The sequence below is a fragment of the Betta splendens genome, chromosome 6 (genome assembly GCF_900634795.4).
Source record: "Betta splendens chromosome 6, fBetSpl5.4, whole genome shotgun sequence".
Taxonomy (NCBI): Eukaryota; Metazoa; Chordata; class Actinopteri; order Anabantiformes; family Osphronemidae; genus Betta; species Betta splendens.
The window spans coordinates 6873040-6889698 of record NC_040886.2 but is presented as its reverse complement, the minus strand read 5'-3'; the positions used below and the strand labels follow the sequence as shown (position 1 = coordinate 6889698).

Sequence of the window (16659 nt, the reverse complement as noted above, 5' to 3'; positions counted from 1 at the left end):
TAACGTCCACAGGGGGCAATAGTGCTCCTTGAATATTGAGCTACTTACTCTGTAGGACTCCTCGTTGTGTTTGCTCTATGTAAACCTGAATATCGGGTTTCATACGTTCCAGTTAGAGCAAAATAGTCCATTGTTAACGTTTTAGAGTAAATCACATTACAGTCATAAACATCGTCCTCCTGCATGTGTGTTGCTTCGCTAGGCTGCACCCCCATTTCATGTTATATAACCGCTGTGTGCAGCCATCCACTCCCGGTTCACGATGGCATACGTGACTTCGGTTTCAGCGTCTCATCGACCGCTATAAAGACTCCGGTTCGGCCGCTGTGACCCGCTGCTCGTCGGTTCATGACCAACGGTGGCCTCGCGTCGAGGATCGGCTCCCTTTCTTGCTCTCCCTCCTCCTCCGCCTCCTCCTCCTCCTCCTCCTCCTCGGTACCCGGGTTCAGCACCGCGGACAGCTCTCCGCTTCCTCCCGTAAACCGACGCCTGCTGCCGGGTGATCAAACGCAAGCGGGACAGCGAGAAGTCGGCCGCACTCCGAGCACATGAGAGACTGGACCCGCGCTGGGGGTTCCCTCTTACTTTGTTTAAACCACGAGCGGCGTATGTGACAAAAGAGGAGAGCGTTCTGGGAGTCAGGGAAACGACGCCGAAGCAAAATGATCTCACGATATAAACCGGTAAGTGCGGCCACCTGCTCGCTCACCTTGATGGACGCTTCCGCTTTAAATCGCAGGCTGCGCTGCTCTAGTATAGTGTTTGCATTCCAGGCACAGCGGCCCATAATTCACGGCACATACTCTGGGCTGGAACGTAAATGTTTTCATTTGCATTCATACATTTACAGACGGCGCTTGGCTGCAGATTCGAGCCCACCTAATGGAGCTGCGAGTCATTTTAGGTCATATTTAGTCACGGAATCCTCGATTGGACAGTAATGGGATCATACATCACTGCGGGGTTTTTTTCTGGGCTAATTTGTGGAGGTGAATTATGGCGGGGTGTGAAATACTGAGCAAGGCGGTGCTAAAGGAGGGTAACACAAGTTTACAGCCAGAGCATCATTTTAACAGGAAGATGAAGCACACGTTGTTCAACGTATGAATCAGTTTTAACCTCTTAGCCTCACTTTACTCCCACAGGCAAAATCATTGCAGCTCTGCAACCACACACGAGCAACTTATGTGCACAGTTGGCGTCTCCCTGAACCTGCAGATCTTTGCTGTAGCTGTGATGAGAGTCTCTATTTTAAATTGTATTTATTTTAAATGACTTCACCAATGTCAATCTCAAACTAAGTTGCTGCTGCTTTAAGGACTCTTTGCTTTTCTGAGCCTCTCTCTGATCTGAGTGGCTGCCGCTCTTCCCCTCGCTCTCGCTCTTTTTTTCCCACACTTAGCGATTCTCTAACTCTTGCCAGGCAATCCAGTGATGGACAGAGGTAATCTCTGATGTAGGCCATCGTGCAACTATAACGCGATCCGCTATCCTGGCTGTAGAAAAGGATTATTATACAGTCGGTGCATGCTGAAAGTGTAACGTTCAAGCACTGCCTAAATAATCAAAGTCTAAATGCCAGTGAACCCCCAGCAACCGAGTCTTTAGTGTTTTCTGGTTTTGCTAATCCCCCCATGCCTATAATTCAGGCAGTGCAGTCTGCCTGCAGAGAGAAGCCGCTGCTGCTTGAACAGTCTGCAGTTTTGCAATGTCTCCATCTGGCTCCCATTGTTTTTATCCTCCACTAAGAATAGCTTGCAAGGGCAGCAGCGATAACAATGCACAGTGCTAACGGTCCAACATTTGAGGAACATGCAACAGGGAGACATCTTCACTACTGTTGTCATCACTGTTGCAGCCATGTATAATTTCTTTTTTCCATAAAGAGGCTGTCATGTGCTTATTAGTGTCCTACACGTAGCTCCTTGGAGGTTCTAGCTGAAAATGGGAGAGATGATGAGTGATTCACTAAAGAGTAAACCTGAATAATGAGTAGAAAAGCACAATGACTGCAGAGGCTAATACACAGTTAGCATTAGCAGTTAGCAGGAGGTCCAACACTGTGACACTGTGGGCGGGCTTAGCTGTGCACGAGTAGGAGACTGAGTAGCTCGCTGGTGTTTCAACCGGACCAGTGATTAAAGTGGCAGCTGAATTGTGAAAAATGGAAGAGCGGCTCCATGGCTGACTGGGAACGTCGATGCGCCACGTGACACGATTATATGAGGAAGAACAGGCCGTCCACAATTACAGTTACAGAGAGATATTATAGTGGCGAGGCATAAACCCCTTCGTCGCAGTGATTGGGGCACATTTGAGAGTTGAGTGGAGTAAACGGCAGATAAGCGCTGGCACACGGACATGGTTAGATGAGTCATCATTTATCTTTAAAAGTAAATGTACATGAGAGAGAGAGAGAGAGAGAGGCCAGAATGCTTGATAGTGAAATGACTCCGCTTGCATGAATTTTTCCTCTTTGAGTTCATACTTTTGTAAACTGACCCCTACCTCTCCAGTGCTGTTACACACAGAGGTCATTTCAGCGCTAAGGAACGGCCGAGCGCGGCCCTGCTGGAACACGGATTACCAGAATCGGCTCTCGCGGGCCCCCGCTGATCCTTTGGAGCGTCAGCTGCCATTGGCTGCAGAAGGATGCGTCCCCGAGGAGTGGACGCACAGGCCATCCCTCACAGCAATTCAATAATAACACATCATTTTTTCATGCGTGCAGCTGCGCTCCTCCTTTGTGCTCTTGTAGAAACGAACTTATGTAATATGAATGTAGGTAGAAACACCTGGACCTAAAAACAACAGCCACGCAACGATTTCTAGTGTTACTTTGAAAGCAGCTTTTTCCCCCAAACTAACAATTTGTATTTTTATGTTTAATTCAAATATAATGAAGTGTATTAAAAATATAATTTTGGGAATCAATGTCGTTATTGCGGGCTACAGGTGCTGGGTACCTAATAAAGTGGCCACTCAGTGCATATGAGCCGTGGGCCACGCTTCACACGTACCTTAATATGAGGCTCTCCCGACTCATTGAGCAGCTGTGCCCTCGTCTCTCTCTCTCTCTCTCTCTCTCTCTCCTCCTTCCTCTCGCTTTCTCTCTCTCCATAATTCATTCTCGCGTCTCTCCCACCTTTCCGCTGCCTCTGTAGCTCAGTCCGCCAGCTTCCCTCCCTGCACACTCCGCCCCCCCCCATCCCCCCACCCCCCCCCCCACACACACACCCCCACCTCCCCCGCTCCCCGTCTTCCAAGGTCGACTTTGAGCTCCCGTTTGCAGGAGACAGACAGAAATAGCAGGTGCGCCGCAGAATGCCGCCGCTGCCGGAGCTGTTTGCGCGTCAAGGTGCGTGAAGGCGCGAGCCGCCGGAATATGCCCGCGTGCACTCCCGGGAAGTCGAGGAGCGCCGCGTGCCAGTGAGGCTTCGGTGTTAGAGGATGTCTGCGGACTGCGGGCAGACGGGATGCAGATGTTTCTTTCCAGCGTGGCCGGGGAAGCTGCTTAGACGGGCGGCGAGGAGACGGAGCTCCCGCTACACTGGACTGTGACTGTCTCGGAACCCTTCTCCCCCCCTCTCCCTCCTCTCTTCCACTGGACCCGGTATTTGGGATTTGATTGACGAGGGTACGGATCTCGTCGGGAATCGTGTGCACTGACGCCGGTCTTCCCCTTGTACAGACGACATGCACCGAGAGCCTCTTTTTTTACATTATCTGTCTCCTCTCTCTCTTTCTCCGGTTCCCCCATCCTCCGGCCGGTTCCCCGCAGAGTCCCGGTTCCACCATGTCCTTGGCGTTTTGTGGGAACGAGAACAACTCGGCGGCCTACAACGTGGACGGAGGGGTTCTGAACAACGGCTGTTTCCTGGACGCGCTCAACGTGGTGCCGCACGTCTTCCTCCTCTTCATCACATTCCCCATTCTCTTCGTCGGTGAGTGTTGCTGTGAGGTGAGAGCCTCCACCCCGTCGCACCCCACCCTCCTCCACGCGCCTTCACACAAAGACCACACACACGCACACGGCTGCGCACAGCTTTCATTTAAATGTAAAACTTGACTGTGCATCCTTGCCCAAGTTAAAGCGCCGTCCACGCGGGGTGTCCCATAGCCAGCGTGAGGCGTCTGAGTGTGGGGCGAGCGTGGACGCACACGTTGAGCTGCAGGTTTTTTTTTTTTTTTGCAAGCGCACTGTATGTGACTGGTGTCATAAAATGTGGAGCACAGAGGCGGGCAGATGCCGTCATGCTGGCGATAGGTTACACCACCTCTGCAGCCATCACAGCAGTCACAGCACTTAGACCTGCTACAGTCACACATGTTCATCATCAGCCTCTCATGTCAGCATGTGTGTGTGTGTGTGTGTGTGTGTGTGTGTGTGTGTGTGTGTGTGTGTGTGTGTGTGTGTGTGTGTGTGTGTGAGAGTCCATTTAGTCCCATTCCCCAGCAGGACAGCACTCTGTCACTCACCACAATTGATTTGAACCTGGTTTTGTTTTTCTATTGCGCTCTATGAGAGAAACAAATGTCAGCTGCTACTACAACACACACAAACAGACACACACATAAATGTACCAAATGCTGTTACCACATAGGCTAACACACGGTTTCTGTTTGTTTCAGCAGTTAATGTGAATACGTCTTTTCTACAGCTAAGATAATTACAGTAGATGATAAACCAATTGCTTAAGCGGAAAATAATCATAATATTTTTAATAATGAATTAATCACTAAAGTCAAGTAAGTCTCAGCTGTGAATTCTTTAGAATGTTGGCTTTTTCTTGTTTTTCCATTTTGTCTAACCAACTGTCCCAACTTACTTTTCCAATTATTTTGCCCTAATCAAAATATCTGATAACGTCTAATATCTATTTGGCCTTTTTGCAGAATATATCTAATAGTCCATTCACCCATATGTCCTTTATCTTACCCTTGGGAGGCACAGTGAGCCTGACCTTAAGCAGGAGGCTGGGTTTGCCCTGGCCAGGTCCCCCGTCAATCACAGGCCTGACACACACGCACTCAGACAGATAATCATTCTCACTGACATTCACTCCTACAGGCAGCTGAGTGACCAATTAACCCATCCCACACGTCTGTGGAACTGTGGGAGGACACCACAGGAACCTCACACAGGTCTTGGGGGAACATAGTGGGAACCCAATTGGGCCAGCCATTTAAACGCAGAATGTTTCTTGTGCCATTGAATACATTGTTAAAATCTCAAACAATCTCCTGAGCTCTCACCTCAGCTTGTACTGGTGTTCTAACAAGCCCCAATGAACCTACATGTACTACATCTGAATCCAAGATGTTGGCTGAAGAATGACATTTAAAACAACTACAGCATAGCTAACAACTAGCAATGAAGTTAATTACACATCCAGCATGTTATAATTCATCTTATGACATTTTATTATACTGTATACCATTGTGGAAAAAGAAATAATTTGGTTTTAATTGCTTTGCACAAGGCGTAAGCAGATGGTGTGAATTTGTGTTTGGAAGTGTGAAAAAGAGAGAGAGAGAGAGAGAGAGAGAGAGGGAGAGAAAGCGGTGTGTGTGTGTGTGTGTGTGTGTGAGAGAGAGAGAAAGAGAGTTAGTGTCAGAACACTTAAAAGTGCCAGCAACGGATGAGATGATTAACATAAAATGATCAGCTGCACTGAATCACATTAATAATCTAAGTTCTGCCTGGACCCAGTGTCAGCATTTGTGTAGGAAAGGGGACAAAAAGACACAAAGAGTAAACACTTGACTCATCTACTGGCTGCTCTTTGTTCAGCGAAGGCGATGAAACCGCGGCTCTCGTGACCTGGCAGATGTGAACAGGCGGTGGCAGGCGGCCATCGCTCCGACCGGGGCCACGCTCATCAGGGCTCAGCCGTTCAGCCCGGCCGTGAGCAGGACAGCACTTAGTCGTGTGATTCATGGCGTCCAAGGCTGCGCTGGGACGAAAAAGCTGACTCAAAACAAGAAGAAGAAGAAGAAGAAAAAAAAGCACTTTTGCTGTTTGAGGCGTTCTCTGCCTGTGCTGCTTCAGAGAAAGGCCCTGTTCGGCGTGTTTCACTTGACCGAGTCTGACTGTTTCCTTTTCTGTCTGACTGGGAGGTTGGGGAAGCCAGAGCTCCAAGGTCCACATCCACCACAGCACCTGGCTGCACTTCCCGGGCCACAACCTGCGCTGGCTCCTCACCTTCATCCTGCTCTTCATCCTCGTCTGTGAAATCGCCGAGGGCATCGTCTCCGATGGGTAGGTTTTCCACCCCTGAAGCCGCTCGGAGATGAGCCGGGGCTGTGGATGTGATAAGGGCATTGGGTCGAGTTCGTTTTACTGCTCAGGCGGACGGCCCTCAGAGTGTCGCTGACTCATGTCATCTAAGGCCGCCTCACCCCTGGGATGGCCGTTACCTGCAATTAGTGAACACTTAACCACACACAGACAGTCGTTAGCCGGAGGGAACCGGCACATGTGTTCAGACCCACAACCTTCGGGCTGTGAGGCTCCACTGTGGGTCCCACTAGGCCTGAGTGACAGCCTGCCTGTTCATATTGTAACTAAAGGTGGTTTCTTTTAACTCGTCAGGTTGTGTAGATTTTATCGAGCAGTGGGAAGATCAGCCTCCTTTCAGTCTGAGCGTGAGCTGTGCTGAGGTTTGTGGTTCAAGATGGTTCGACCCTCACTTTCATCGAGCAGTGATGGCGGTTTTACAGTGAATCTGTGGAGCCGGAGTTCACGCTGAGCCTCTCGGTCGATACAGCCGCCAGCAGCCGAATGTCCCTGTTTGTGCTCAGCCTGGCGTCACCGACGAATGAAAACAAGTCAATGAGCTCCGGCGGGTTTCCCGTGGACGCACGCTGTCGCAGATGTGTGCTTTCGCACACGACGAGGGGCTCGACGGGCGCGAGCGGCTCGCGTGGGCGCTACGTGACACTGTTTGCACATAGGCAGAGACCTGCGGCCGCACGCTGCTGTTTGTGGCGGTTGCTAAACACAGGCGCTGGCACAGGTGCTAATTTTAGACGCAGCCGCTCCAGCCGCACCAAATATAGCCTTCATAGTTAGACGTGTGCCCAGCGCTGAATCAGGAACCCAGCATTGGTTTGAAAAGTTGAGCGTTGGTCGCTTTTACAGCTGATGCGCTGATGCTCCTTTATTTTGAGGTTAAAAGGAGCCACAGCTGGAGAGCGCATCAGCCCCTCGTCTCCGTGACTCCCTGAACCCCCCGTCATCCGTCTGCGGCCCCTTGTCTGCGTTATACACTCAGTGACGCACGTGGAGTATGGGTGGGCAGTTGTTTATCGGGTTCATCCCTCCTACTGTATATCCGTCTTCTCCAATGCAGCCTCTGACTCCTATGACGTGATCCCACACATACGCAGGGTAACAGTTTGCAGAGTGGAGGCAGGTACCAGGACGTGAGCGATTACCTCTTATCGGTGCACGACTTTGCTCTTTAACACTCTAATGACTGCGGTGCTTGGTTGTTCATCTGAGCCTACTGTATAATTGTTACCTAAATGATCTCTGACTACCAGTGATGTACTGTAATTTATATGAGTCAGAAGATAAACTGATTATTCAGGAAGCATTTATAGTGAAGCAGTTGAAGTGGGAGCATTGCTGCATTTTACACCCTGACGTCTTGTGTCTGACTTCCATTCGCAGGTACAGCCAATCCCTCCATCTTCACCTGTACATGCCTGCAGGTCTGGCCTTCATGGCTGGCATCACCTCTATTATCTACTATCATAACATCGAGACCTCCAACTTCCCCAAACTGCTTTTAGGTACAGTATTTTAAGATTTTGCTTATCACTCCTGCGTTTCCTGCTCTCAACCTACAGTAATACACACCTCACCGCTAACCCAGTCAGGGTTTAAACAACACCAACTCCACCTTGGTCAACTCCGATTCGAATTGCATGAGCTCTTCAGGGTGATGCAGTTATAAAGGAAGTCGATAGGGTCAGTGCAACAATTACAGATGGATGGTTCATTACTGGCCCTGTAATGGGCCAGTCCAGGCTGTGTCCTGCTCATGTCGCAGTGACGGCTGGGATTGGCTGCATCACCGCCGTCGCCCGTAGGAACAGCGGTCAGGATGCAGGATGGAAGGATGGTTCATTACCTTCAGATAAGATATTGAATGATTGGCGGCAGTGGGATCTAGTGTAATTGTACTGTAATGGTTGGACAGTATCACAATATGATTTGCACAGTTATTGTTGCACATCATTAGGGAATGGGAATTATTCTGCCAGTGATTTAATATCTCACCCTTTGACTGAACCTTAATATCAACCCTCATCATTGTCCATTAGATTTTATATTTATACCTGTAACGTTCCTTCTGCTGCCACTTAAGCTGCGCACACAATTCCTTTGTGCATCGTTAACTCATCAGCGCTCACCTCTCGGTGCTCCACTCGCTGCTCCCGTCACGTTGCTGGGCTGCCTTCGGCTTTTAGGTCAGTCTCTTCAGGGGAGTGATGGAGCCGTGCTGGACTCATCCTTGCATGAGTAGAATTTAATCTAATAGAAGACTCACGCGCGGATGGAGGATGGTTGATGTTTTATGATACAAAGAAGTGAGCTGTGTGTGAGTGCTTGTTACCCTGAGTGTGATCATTCGCTGTCACTGTCCCTCAGTCACACACCAATAAACTTACTGTAGAAACATGAGGATGATTTATCAAGAGATCTATAACTTACCTTTGATGCTGAGGGTGTCCTGCTGCTCTTATTAACATCCCAGTGAAGGGAATAAAGAGGTAGAAGAGGGAGGCACTTGCTTTAAATGCACCACACATCACAGCTAATATCATAAATGTGGTTATTGCAGCCAGAGGACTCAAAGAAATGAAATATTTCACTGCAAAACTTTAATATCGGTTCAGACGCGACTGCTCTTTAATATGTGAAATGTGACACAGACGATGAAAAAGTGCACTCGGAAAATTGTGCAAATCCAGTTTCCCACAAACTGATTTAATATTGGTGACAAACATCGCATTTAACCCATTTCAACGCCAGCTGTAATCGAATCTGCCTGCAGTCCGGTTGACTTGCTGCCGCTCTGATCCCTGTTAAATCTCCCCAGCCCTGCTGATCTACTGGGTGCTGGCCTTCATCATGAAAACGATCAAGTTTGCCAAATACACAGAGCACGGCGTCGGCCCCCGGCAGCTGCGCTACTGCATCACGGGACTCCTGGTGCTTCTGTATGGACTCCTGCTCGCTGTGGAGATCAATGTCATCATGGGCCGGGTGGGTGATCGTGTGTGCGGACATTAGAATGGATGTGACAAGCGTGCAGTGATCGCTAAAGCTGAAGTTTAGAGGTCGGTGAAGGCATTGAGACGTTCACCAGGTAAAGTCTTTGTTGATACATGTCATAGTTGCGACAGCTGCTGTGATTTGAATGAAAAAAAAATGCAAAGTCTGGGAAAAAAAAGACTGTGCTCTGCTCAAATCAGAGACATTTGAGCTAAATGTTAATTTTAACAAGATCAAAAAAAAAGATCAAACGCAGAAATAATAGATTATTACACACAGGTCTGTTAATTCCCTTCCTGCCTCAAAGATGATAAACCAAGCCTTAAAATCCCCCTTGACAGGCAGAAAACCTTTAGGTTGTTCTCGTCACATTTCTCCTCGATGACAGACAGATTTTCTGATCGTTTTTTTCAATTATACAGATCTTGACATTTTCAACCGTCTTGCCCTTTTTGGACACAAACACGACGAAAATGTCAGGCTGGTGTTCACTTTTCAGTCTTTATCCTCCAGAACAGTTAGTTTTTGGAATGTGTTTGCCTGTGTTAACCTCTGGATCGCAGGCACATCTGTCCCTCGTCTGAGTGAACAGTGAAGGCGGCGGCACTTGTTAGGACTACAGCATATACGTCAATGAAGCCATTAGGGATTAGTCGGTGCTAATGTTCAATCATACTGGGCCACTAAATAAACAATACATTACATGAATTTGCTAAATATAGCTAGTATTTTTCAGATCTGACCTATTTCCAACAGATTATTATGAAACCTTTGCTAAATGAATTTATATGTTTTTGTTAATCAGTGCACCAATAAAACCTTAAACCTGTGTAATTAATATACAGCAGAGATGCTAACTTACATATTTCTTACACATTAGGTCATCTATGCATTATGGATTAATATTTCTAGAGATGCTTTGACAGATGAGTTTTCCTCCTCCTCTCCCGCAGCGCTACATGTGTTTCGCCACCCCGACCGAGGTGAAACCTCCCGAGGACCTTCAGGACCTGGGCGTTCGCTTCCTGCAGCCCTTCGTCAACCTCCTGTCCAAAGGCACCTACTGGTGGATGAACACCTTCATTACCTCGGCCCACAGACGACCCATCGACCTCAAGGTCATCGGCAAGTTGCCCATCGCAATGAGAGCGCTCACAAATTACATAAAGCTACGCAAGGCCTTCGAAGACCAGAAGGTTAGTCTCACTGGCTCATTGTTGTTAATCTCTGTGTGATGTTTAAAAGAGCAGTATGTATTTAAGGTACGCAGCAAATCAGATTAAGAAATTATAATAAACTGTGCCCCTGCTGCGTCTTTCTGAATACGGTGATTATTATCAAGGGATCAACTCTGAGCTTCACTCACAGACACAAGTAAGGTTTTAAGTATTTATGTAAGGGCTTTGGGTGCAGACTGTTGCTTTTTTCCTACAGCTGTTCGCTTTAGACACTTTGACCTTTAACCTGTGATGACTCAGTTGTGGTTGAACTTGAACCAAGCGAGTGCCATCAGACGTCATGGGGACGATTCCTCGGTGCTGTGGTGTAAACACCGAAATGTCACAGTGCCTGTAAATGTGCACACGTGGTCACGCTTGCTCTCGCTCTCTCTTTTTCGCACACTGCTTTTACTTTGAAAATCAGCTGCATCTTTCAGCTAAGGTTTTTTTTTAAAACATTTTATTTTAACTTCAGTGCCCCACAATTGTTTGATTTGGGATTTTTTTCTCTCATATCTCTTGAGCGGGTGAAATGCAGCTTTTTGGTTAGATGTGGGGAGACTGAACGATAACAAAATACCTTTACCTCTGATTGTTAGTTAGTTAGTTAGTTAGTTAGTTAGTTAGTTAGTTAGTTAGTTAGTTAGTTAGTTAGTTAGTGCATCAGTAAAGATTAGTCAACCTTTTCCAGGCAGCCCTTGTGATTCTTAACCTGGCGTGTTAATGAAAAACCTGTCTGTTTCTCTATATGTTAGTTTGCGGTCCAGCTCTTTGATGGAGTTCAGTCGTTAGATAGATGGAAAGTATAATATGAAGCTAGTTTGTTGATGATGTCAGAGTTAAAGTGTCTTTTCCGTCCCCATCATTGTTTGGTCTTTTATGTCTTGTTAGTGCAGATCCCTTTTTTCATCTGTCTCTCGCTTCTGTCTTTTGGCGCACGTGTCAGGGGTCAAAGGTCAAGGGCCTCTACAGGGTCATTGTTTTCCAGTGTTTGTGCAGGTCACCGAGATTCGTCACTGCTGCATGTGCGTCCGGTGTGAACGCAACCCCACTTCCTTCCGGACAAGAGTAAGGGATGAGAGGGATCGAGAGCTCCCAGTGGAGAGGTTGAGCCGGGGGTGGTGGGGCATTTAGTGGAGAGCGTGGAGGCGCCGGGTCATTCCCATTCTACTGTGAACGAGGCGACATCTCGACCCCTGTGCGGGTGAAAGCGCTGCACTTCATGGGAAGCTAGCTTCAGTCAAAATGAAACATCCTCCTTCCTTGTAGTTTGACCTGAAGGTAGAAAGAAAGGATGTGTATGTTTGTACGGGCCGAGTGTGTACGTGTGTGAGTTTGAGACATGATGACAGTCACGTCTGTTCTCAATCCTGAGAAAGAGTCATCTCTCTCTCGCTCTCTCTCTCTCTCTCTCTCTCTCTCTCTCTCTCTCTCTCTCTCTCTCTCTCTCTCTCTCTCTCTCTCTCTCGCTCTGGCTCTGTCTCACACGCACACGCACACGCACACACACACACACACACACACACACACACACACACACACACACACACACACACACACACACACACACACACACACACACACTTCTGAGTTCTTTGGTGCTATTTACCTCTTTGCTAATGGAGTCAGTGATTCAGCTGCTGTGTTGTTTGTGCAGTTAAAGATTTGTATATAAATGGACATTAAGTATAATCAGCAGCTCAGACGTTGATATCTCACAGTCATTTTTATTGGCTGAATGTTTTTGGACCGAGTGCCGCGTGATGCTCGTCCTCCGCATCACTGTCACGGTTTTCCAGCATCGTTGGTCACGGAGCAGTTACACATGACACAATGAATTCCACTGTGGAGCTCACCTTTAATCAGACACTGGAGGAGGTGGGACCCCAAGGTTTCAGTGAAGTGGTGGACTGAATGAGGTCGATGGCTTTGATGCTCAAGTCGTTTCTTGTTCTTGTTCTTCCAATGGTTGTTTATACTGTAGTACTGTATTGTAATTCAGATATTAACCCTATAAAGTAACCAAAGGGTGATGCAGTCGCTGTATAACAGCTTCATCCATCACCGTGGTTATTTCTCCCCAGTCCTTTCTCTCATCCAACTGACCTCTCCCACCTCTTCTTCTGATCTTTCCTCAGAGGCCTCAGGGAACAGCTCCCCAGGGCCCCAAGTGGATCTGGCAGGCCTTGAGGAAAGCGTTTGGCAGGCCTCTTATCCTCAGCATCACGTTCCGCTTCCTGGCCGACCTGCTGGGCTTTGCCGGTCCTCTCTGCATCTCCGGCATCGTCCATCACATCAGCAAGGACAACCGCACCATTCAACCACCGGTACGGGCTCAACAACACCTCCGTCCACACAGCAGGGGAGCAAAACATAGGCACAACAGAGGAATCACAAACGCAGAAAGCTGGTTTTTATTAGAATGTTATAGTTACAGAGAAATTACAGAGCAAATTATTTGAAACACTAATTTATAATAATAAAACATACAGTAATATAAAAAACATACATATACATACATAATACAGAAGATAATCTTCTGCTCTGTATGGCAAAGCTTTTTTTATACATTATTGAGGAGCTACAGATGATCTCACCTGTCAGCTGAGGCACCAATAGGCAGCTACAAACAGTTTTATCTGCGTTTAGTCAGCTTCTTTTTGAGCCTGTGACGCCCTGAAGCATCTGTAGTAGTCAACATAAAATATGTAGTCACAGGTAATGAGATGTGGGTTGGCGGTCACGTGTCGTTCATAGTGGAGTGAGTCAACGATTGAGAGGCAGCGGCGTCCACCTGCCACTTAAAGGTCACAGGTACCATGTGCCACGTGTATACCCCCCCCCCCCCAGCAGACCCGATGGTGCACTAATTTAAACCTCATCAAATATTTATAGGACTTATTGCTGCTGGAGCGGTCTCCGTTTCTTAGACACAGGGCGAACTGCCACATCAGACAGTGACTCAGGCGCCTGTACCTGTCTGAAGGTAACGTCCACGCGACGCAGCGGGACAAAAATTAATTTGATAGTGGTGAAAAGACCCATCAAGCCCTCACGGGAAAAGCATCGTGACAGGTTCAGATCACTTCCAGTTTGCAGCAGGGTTCTAGAGAGGGAGACGTTTGTGCTTATGGGGGCAGAATGAGACAGTATCGCTGTAGGTAAAGAGAAATGTCAAGGATGAGATGATTTCCAATCAATAATTCGTAATCCCGTCTGGGCGGGCGACTGCTACCTGACGCGGAATTAATTAAAGTTTGAGTGAGTTACCAAAGCCAAGCCGCAATCTTTAGTTTCCAGCTCACATGCCCTTTATGAGCAGCGCGATACACCGAGGGCTCCACTTCAGCTCCGCTCGACAGAGTTTCAATATCGCACCCGCCTGTGAAATGGAGGTTATATACTTTATATGCACGCTCGGAAAGATGGAACGGGAAAAAAAATACTGTGGTTCCAAATTTATTACTGACCCAATTCATCCGAAGCCAAATCCAATCTTGCCGAGTTCGGTTGGTGTCTGTGACCTTGCCGAGGTTCCAACTAACAACGTTAGACTAGTCAATATATCTGTCTCCCTCCCTCTCCCTCTCCACCTGCCTCCGCCTACAGATGAGGCTGCTGGGGATTTATTTCATTTCATCCAAGGAGTTCCTAGAGAACGCGTACGTGCTGGCCGTGTTGCTCTTCTTCGCCCTCCTCCTGCAGAGGACCTTCCTGCAGGCCTCCTACTACGTGGCCATCGAGACGGGCATCAACCTGCGCGGGGCCATTCAGGTGCTGTGAAAATACAAATCACCGCAGGTGACCAGTGAACGGTGGCTGTGCTTCGGTCTGAATGTGGCTGCCTCCTCCCTCAGACCAAGATCTACAACAAGATCATGCGCCTGTGCACGTCCAACATGTCCATGGGCGAGCTCACCGTGGCTCAGATCTGCAACCTGGTTGCCATAGACACCAACCAGCTGATGTGGTTCTTCTTCCTCTGCCCCAACCTGTGGGCCATGCCAGTGCAGGTAGGCAGCGCGTGCACCCGCTCATTCTGCACCGTACGGCTGCTCACGTTGGGCGAATCCACCGCTCTGTGAAGCGCATGTTTAATAGCTCTTCTGTTTGCGGTGCGTCGTGCGCTGTTGCACCAGTTCCTTCCTCGTTCTACTTCATTAAGCGGCGTTTTAAAGCTGGGTTGCCGCCCGAGCGTCCTGCTGTGTGCGTTGAGTCATTCCCCATCAGACTCGCAGCGCACGGCGACACCTCCATCACGTGGGGAATCAAGGATTCTATACATAAACCCGAGCGACGGGGGCTGCGGCCCCCCGTGGAGCAGAGTGGAGGCAGATGTGTGACGCGTAATGGTTTCCTACACAGGAAGTGCTTTTTGTCATCCGGGGTGACGTTCAACAACTAGGTATAATGCAAAATGGGGCACAGCCGTGAGATTAGATGACACACGCTGAACATTTCAGCGTGTTCCGTGTCCTCCTGTCAAACATTACGCGGCTCTTTTGTCTTGGCCTCACGTTGTGCTGGAAGAAAAGCAGCGTCTTATCTCTTTACGGCAGGAAGCGTGTTTCTCTCGCGTGGAGAAGCTCAAAGCAGGGTATTATTCTGAAATGATGGAGATAAGGCTGATGGACCCCGAGGCCTTAAACGGGACGGTCCTAGATTGCACACGCATAAAATGTGCACCCTCAGTCATTTCTGCTCGATAAATTTGTGCTTGACGGACATTTTAGCCGTTTTAATGGTATAAGATGTTTTATTTATGGACAAACAGCCCGCTGACTCCTCTGAGGGAGGAGCTGCATTAGTATTCTCTGTCTGTCTCTACCTGTCTGCCCCAAACAGTGAATGCATCCAGTGTGCTCGCTTGTCGTGGCCTCCTTCCATGATGGGACGTGCTTCCCGTGCTGGTGAAATGCGCAGAAGTGTCCCTCATTTCCTGTGGCTCGTTAGCTTTGTCGCAGCCTCTAGTTATCTCCTTGTTTTTCAGCCTAATGACTGCGCTGACATTTGCAGATTAACCCCCGCTGTCGAACGTGAGAGCAGGAATTGCATGCAAACTGCATCCTCTCCGTGCTGCATCCTAGCGCCGTCTAAGCAAACACTGCGTGGCTGTCAGTCCATTGGCCCCAACAGGGTTTGAGTAAAGCGGCCACTGGGACAGGCCTTTGTTTCTGATTCGTGTCAAAGTGAAGTAGTCCTCGAGGAGCAGAGGGTCGCTGGCGGTGGCCTATGGAACGACGTGTGAAGCCTTTTAGCAACAGCTCGCTGCTAAATCAGGTCTAAACTCAGCGGGGGATGGTGGTCCACGGCTACACATCACCGCTGCCATGCTAAATGTCACAGTTAAATACGACTAACGCCTCGCAGGCAGCAACGGTACATTGTCTTACATTTTATAGTTATTTAAAAGGAAAGGGAAGCCCGTAATTTACCAGCGACACCCGGTGTCCTGTGACAGGTGAAGGAAAGGGTTGGTGTCGCATCCATCTCCATCGGAGGGTCCTGGTGAACCCAGAGGTGGTGGTGGGGGGTTCAAGGACAGGGGGAAACATGACTTGTTTGGTGCTGGAAACCACAGCATACCTCCCATGAACAACCTGAGCCGTGGAAGATGAAGACAGCTTCACTTTCATGAATATTTAAATCCGTTCATCCTTAATTCAACGTTCAACTTACTGACCCGCGTTAAAGGCTGTTTGAAATCCAGTATATACAGCATGTGTAGTTTTGAATGCGCTTGTGAGCGGCCAAACGGGTCAGATTTTTGTTTTTATTGGAAAGTTTTTAATAATTTGCCTTGGGTTGTTTGTTATAGCCATTTTCATACAGACTCATTATGTGAGGCTCATAAATAATGGAAAGAAGTCTGACAAACAGTTACAAAGACGGTGGTCTGTTCCCTCATTACTCAGTAAGTAGCCAGGCAGACAAAAGGCATTTTGAAGCCATTCACTCAGTCTCTGTGCAAGAGAAGATCGTCACTGGGCCGACAAAATAAGAAGGAAGTGGTCGATACGTGGAAGCAGAAAGCAGCCTCACATCCAAAGTCAAACATGGTGGATGTTCATTGGAAGCACACAGAGGCTGTTGACGGATGTCTCTGGTCTTTGTTCCTAGAGTTTGTAGTAATTATGTTGCCCATGAATA

The 16659-nt window shown here is 48.3% G+C and overlaps 1 protein-coding gene across 6 annotated transcripts in view; it reads left to right on the top strand.

Moving 5' to 3' along the window:
• Positions 1-227: 227 nt before the first annotated feature.
• abcc8 (ATP-binding cassette, sub-family C (CFTR/MRP), member 8) overlaps positions 228-16659 on the top strand; it is a 34306-nt gene continuing 17874 nt past the window's right edge. For 3 of the 6 annotated variants that reach the window (XM_055509749.1, XM_055509747.1, XM_055509746.1), the window contains exons 1-9: positions 228-683; positions 3782-3944; positions 6121-6262; positions 7679-7800; positions 9114-9280; positions 10243-10485; positions 12648-12836; positions 14119-14283; positions 14367-14522. In XM_055509749.1, the coding sequence (XP_055365724.1) occupies positions 663-683; positions 3782-3944; positions 6121-6262; positions 7679-7800; positions 9114-9280; positions 10243-10485; positions 12648-12836; positions 14119-14283; positions 14367-14522 (1368 nt within the window). In that variant the 5' untranslated portion in view covers positions 228-662. Of the gene's footprint in view, positions 684-3267; positions 3638-3781; positions 3945-6120; positions 6263-7678; positions 7801-9113; positions 9281-10242; positions 10486-12647; positions 12837-14118; positions 14284-14366; positions 14523-16659 lie in introns of those variants that run through there. The other 3 variants (XM_029154435.3, XM_029154433.3, XM_055509748.1) reach the window with 2 other exon arrangements.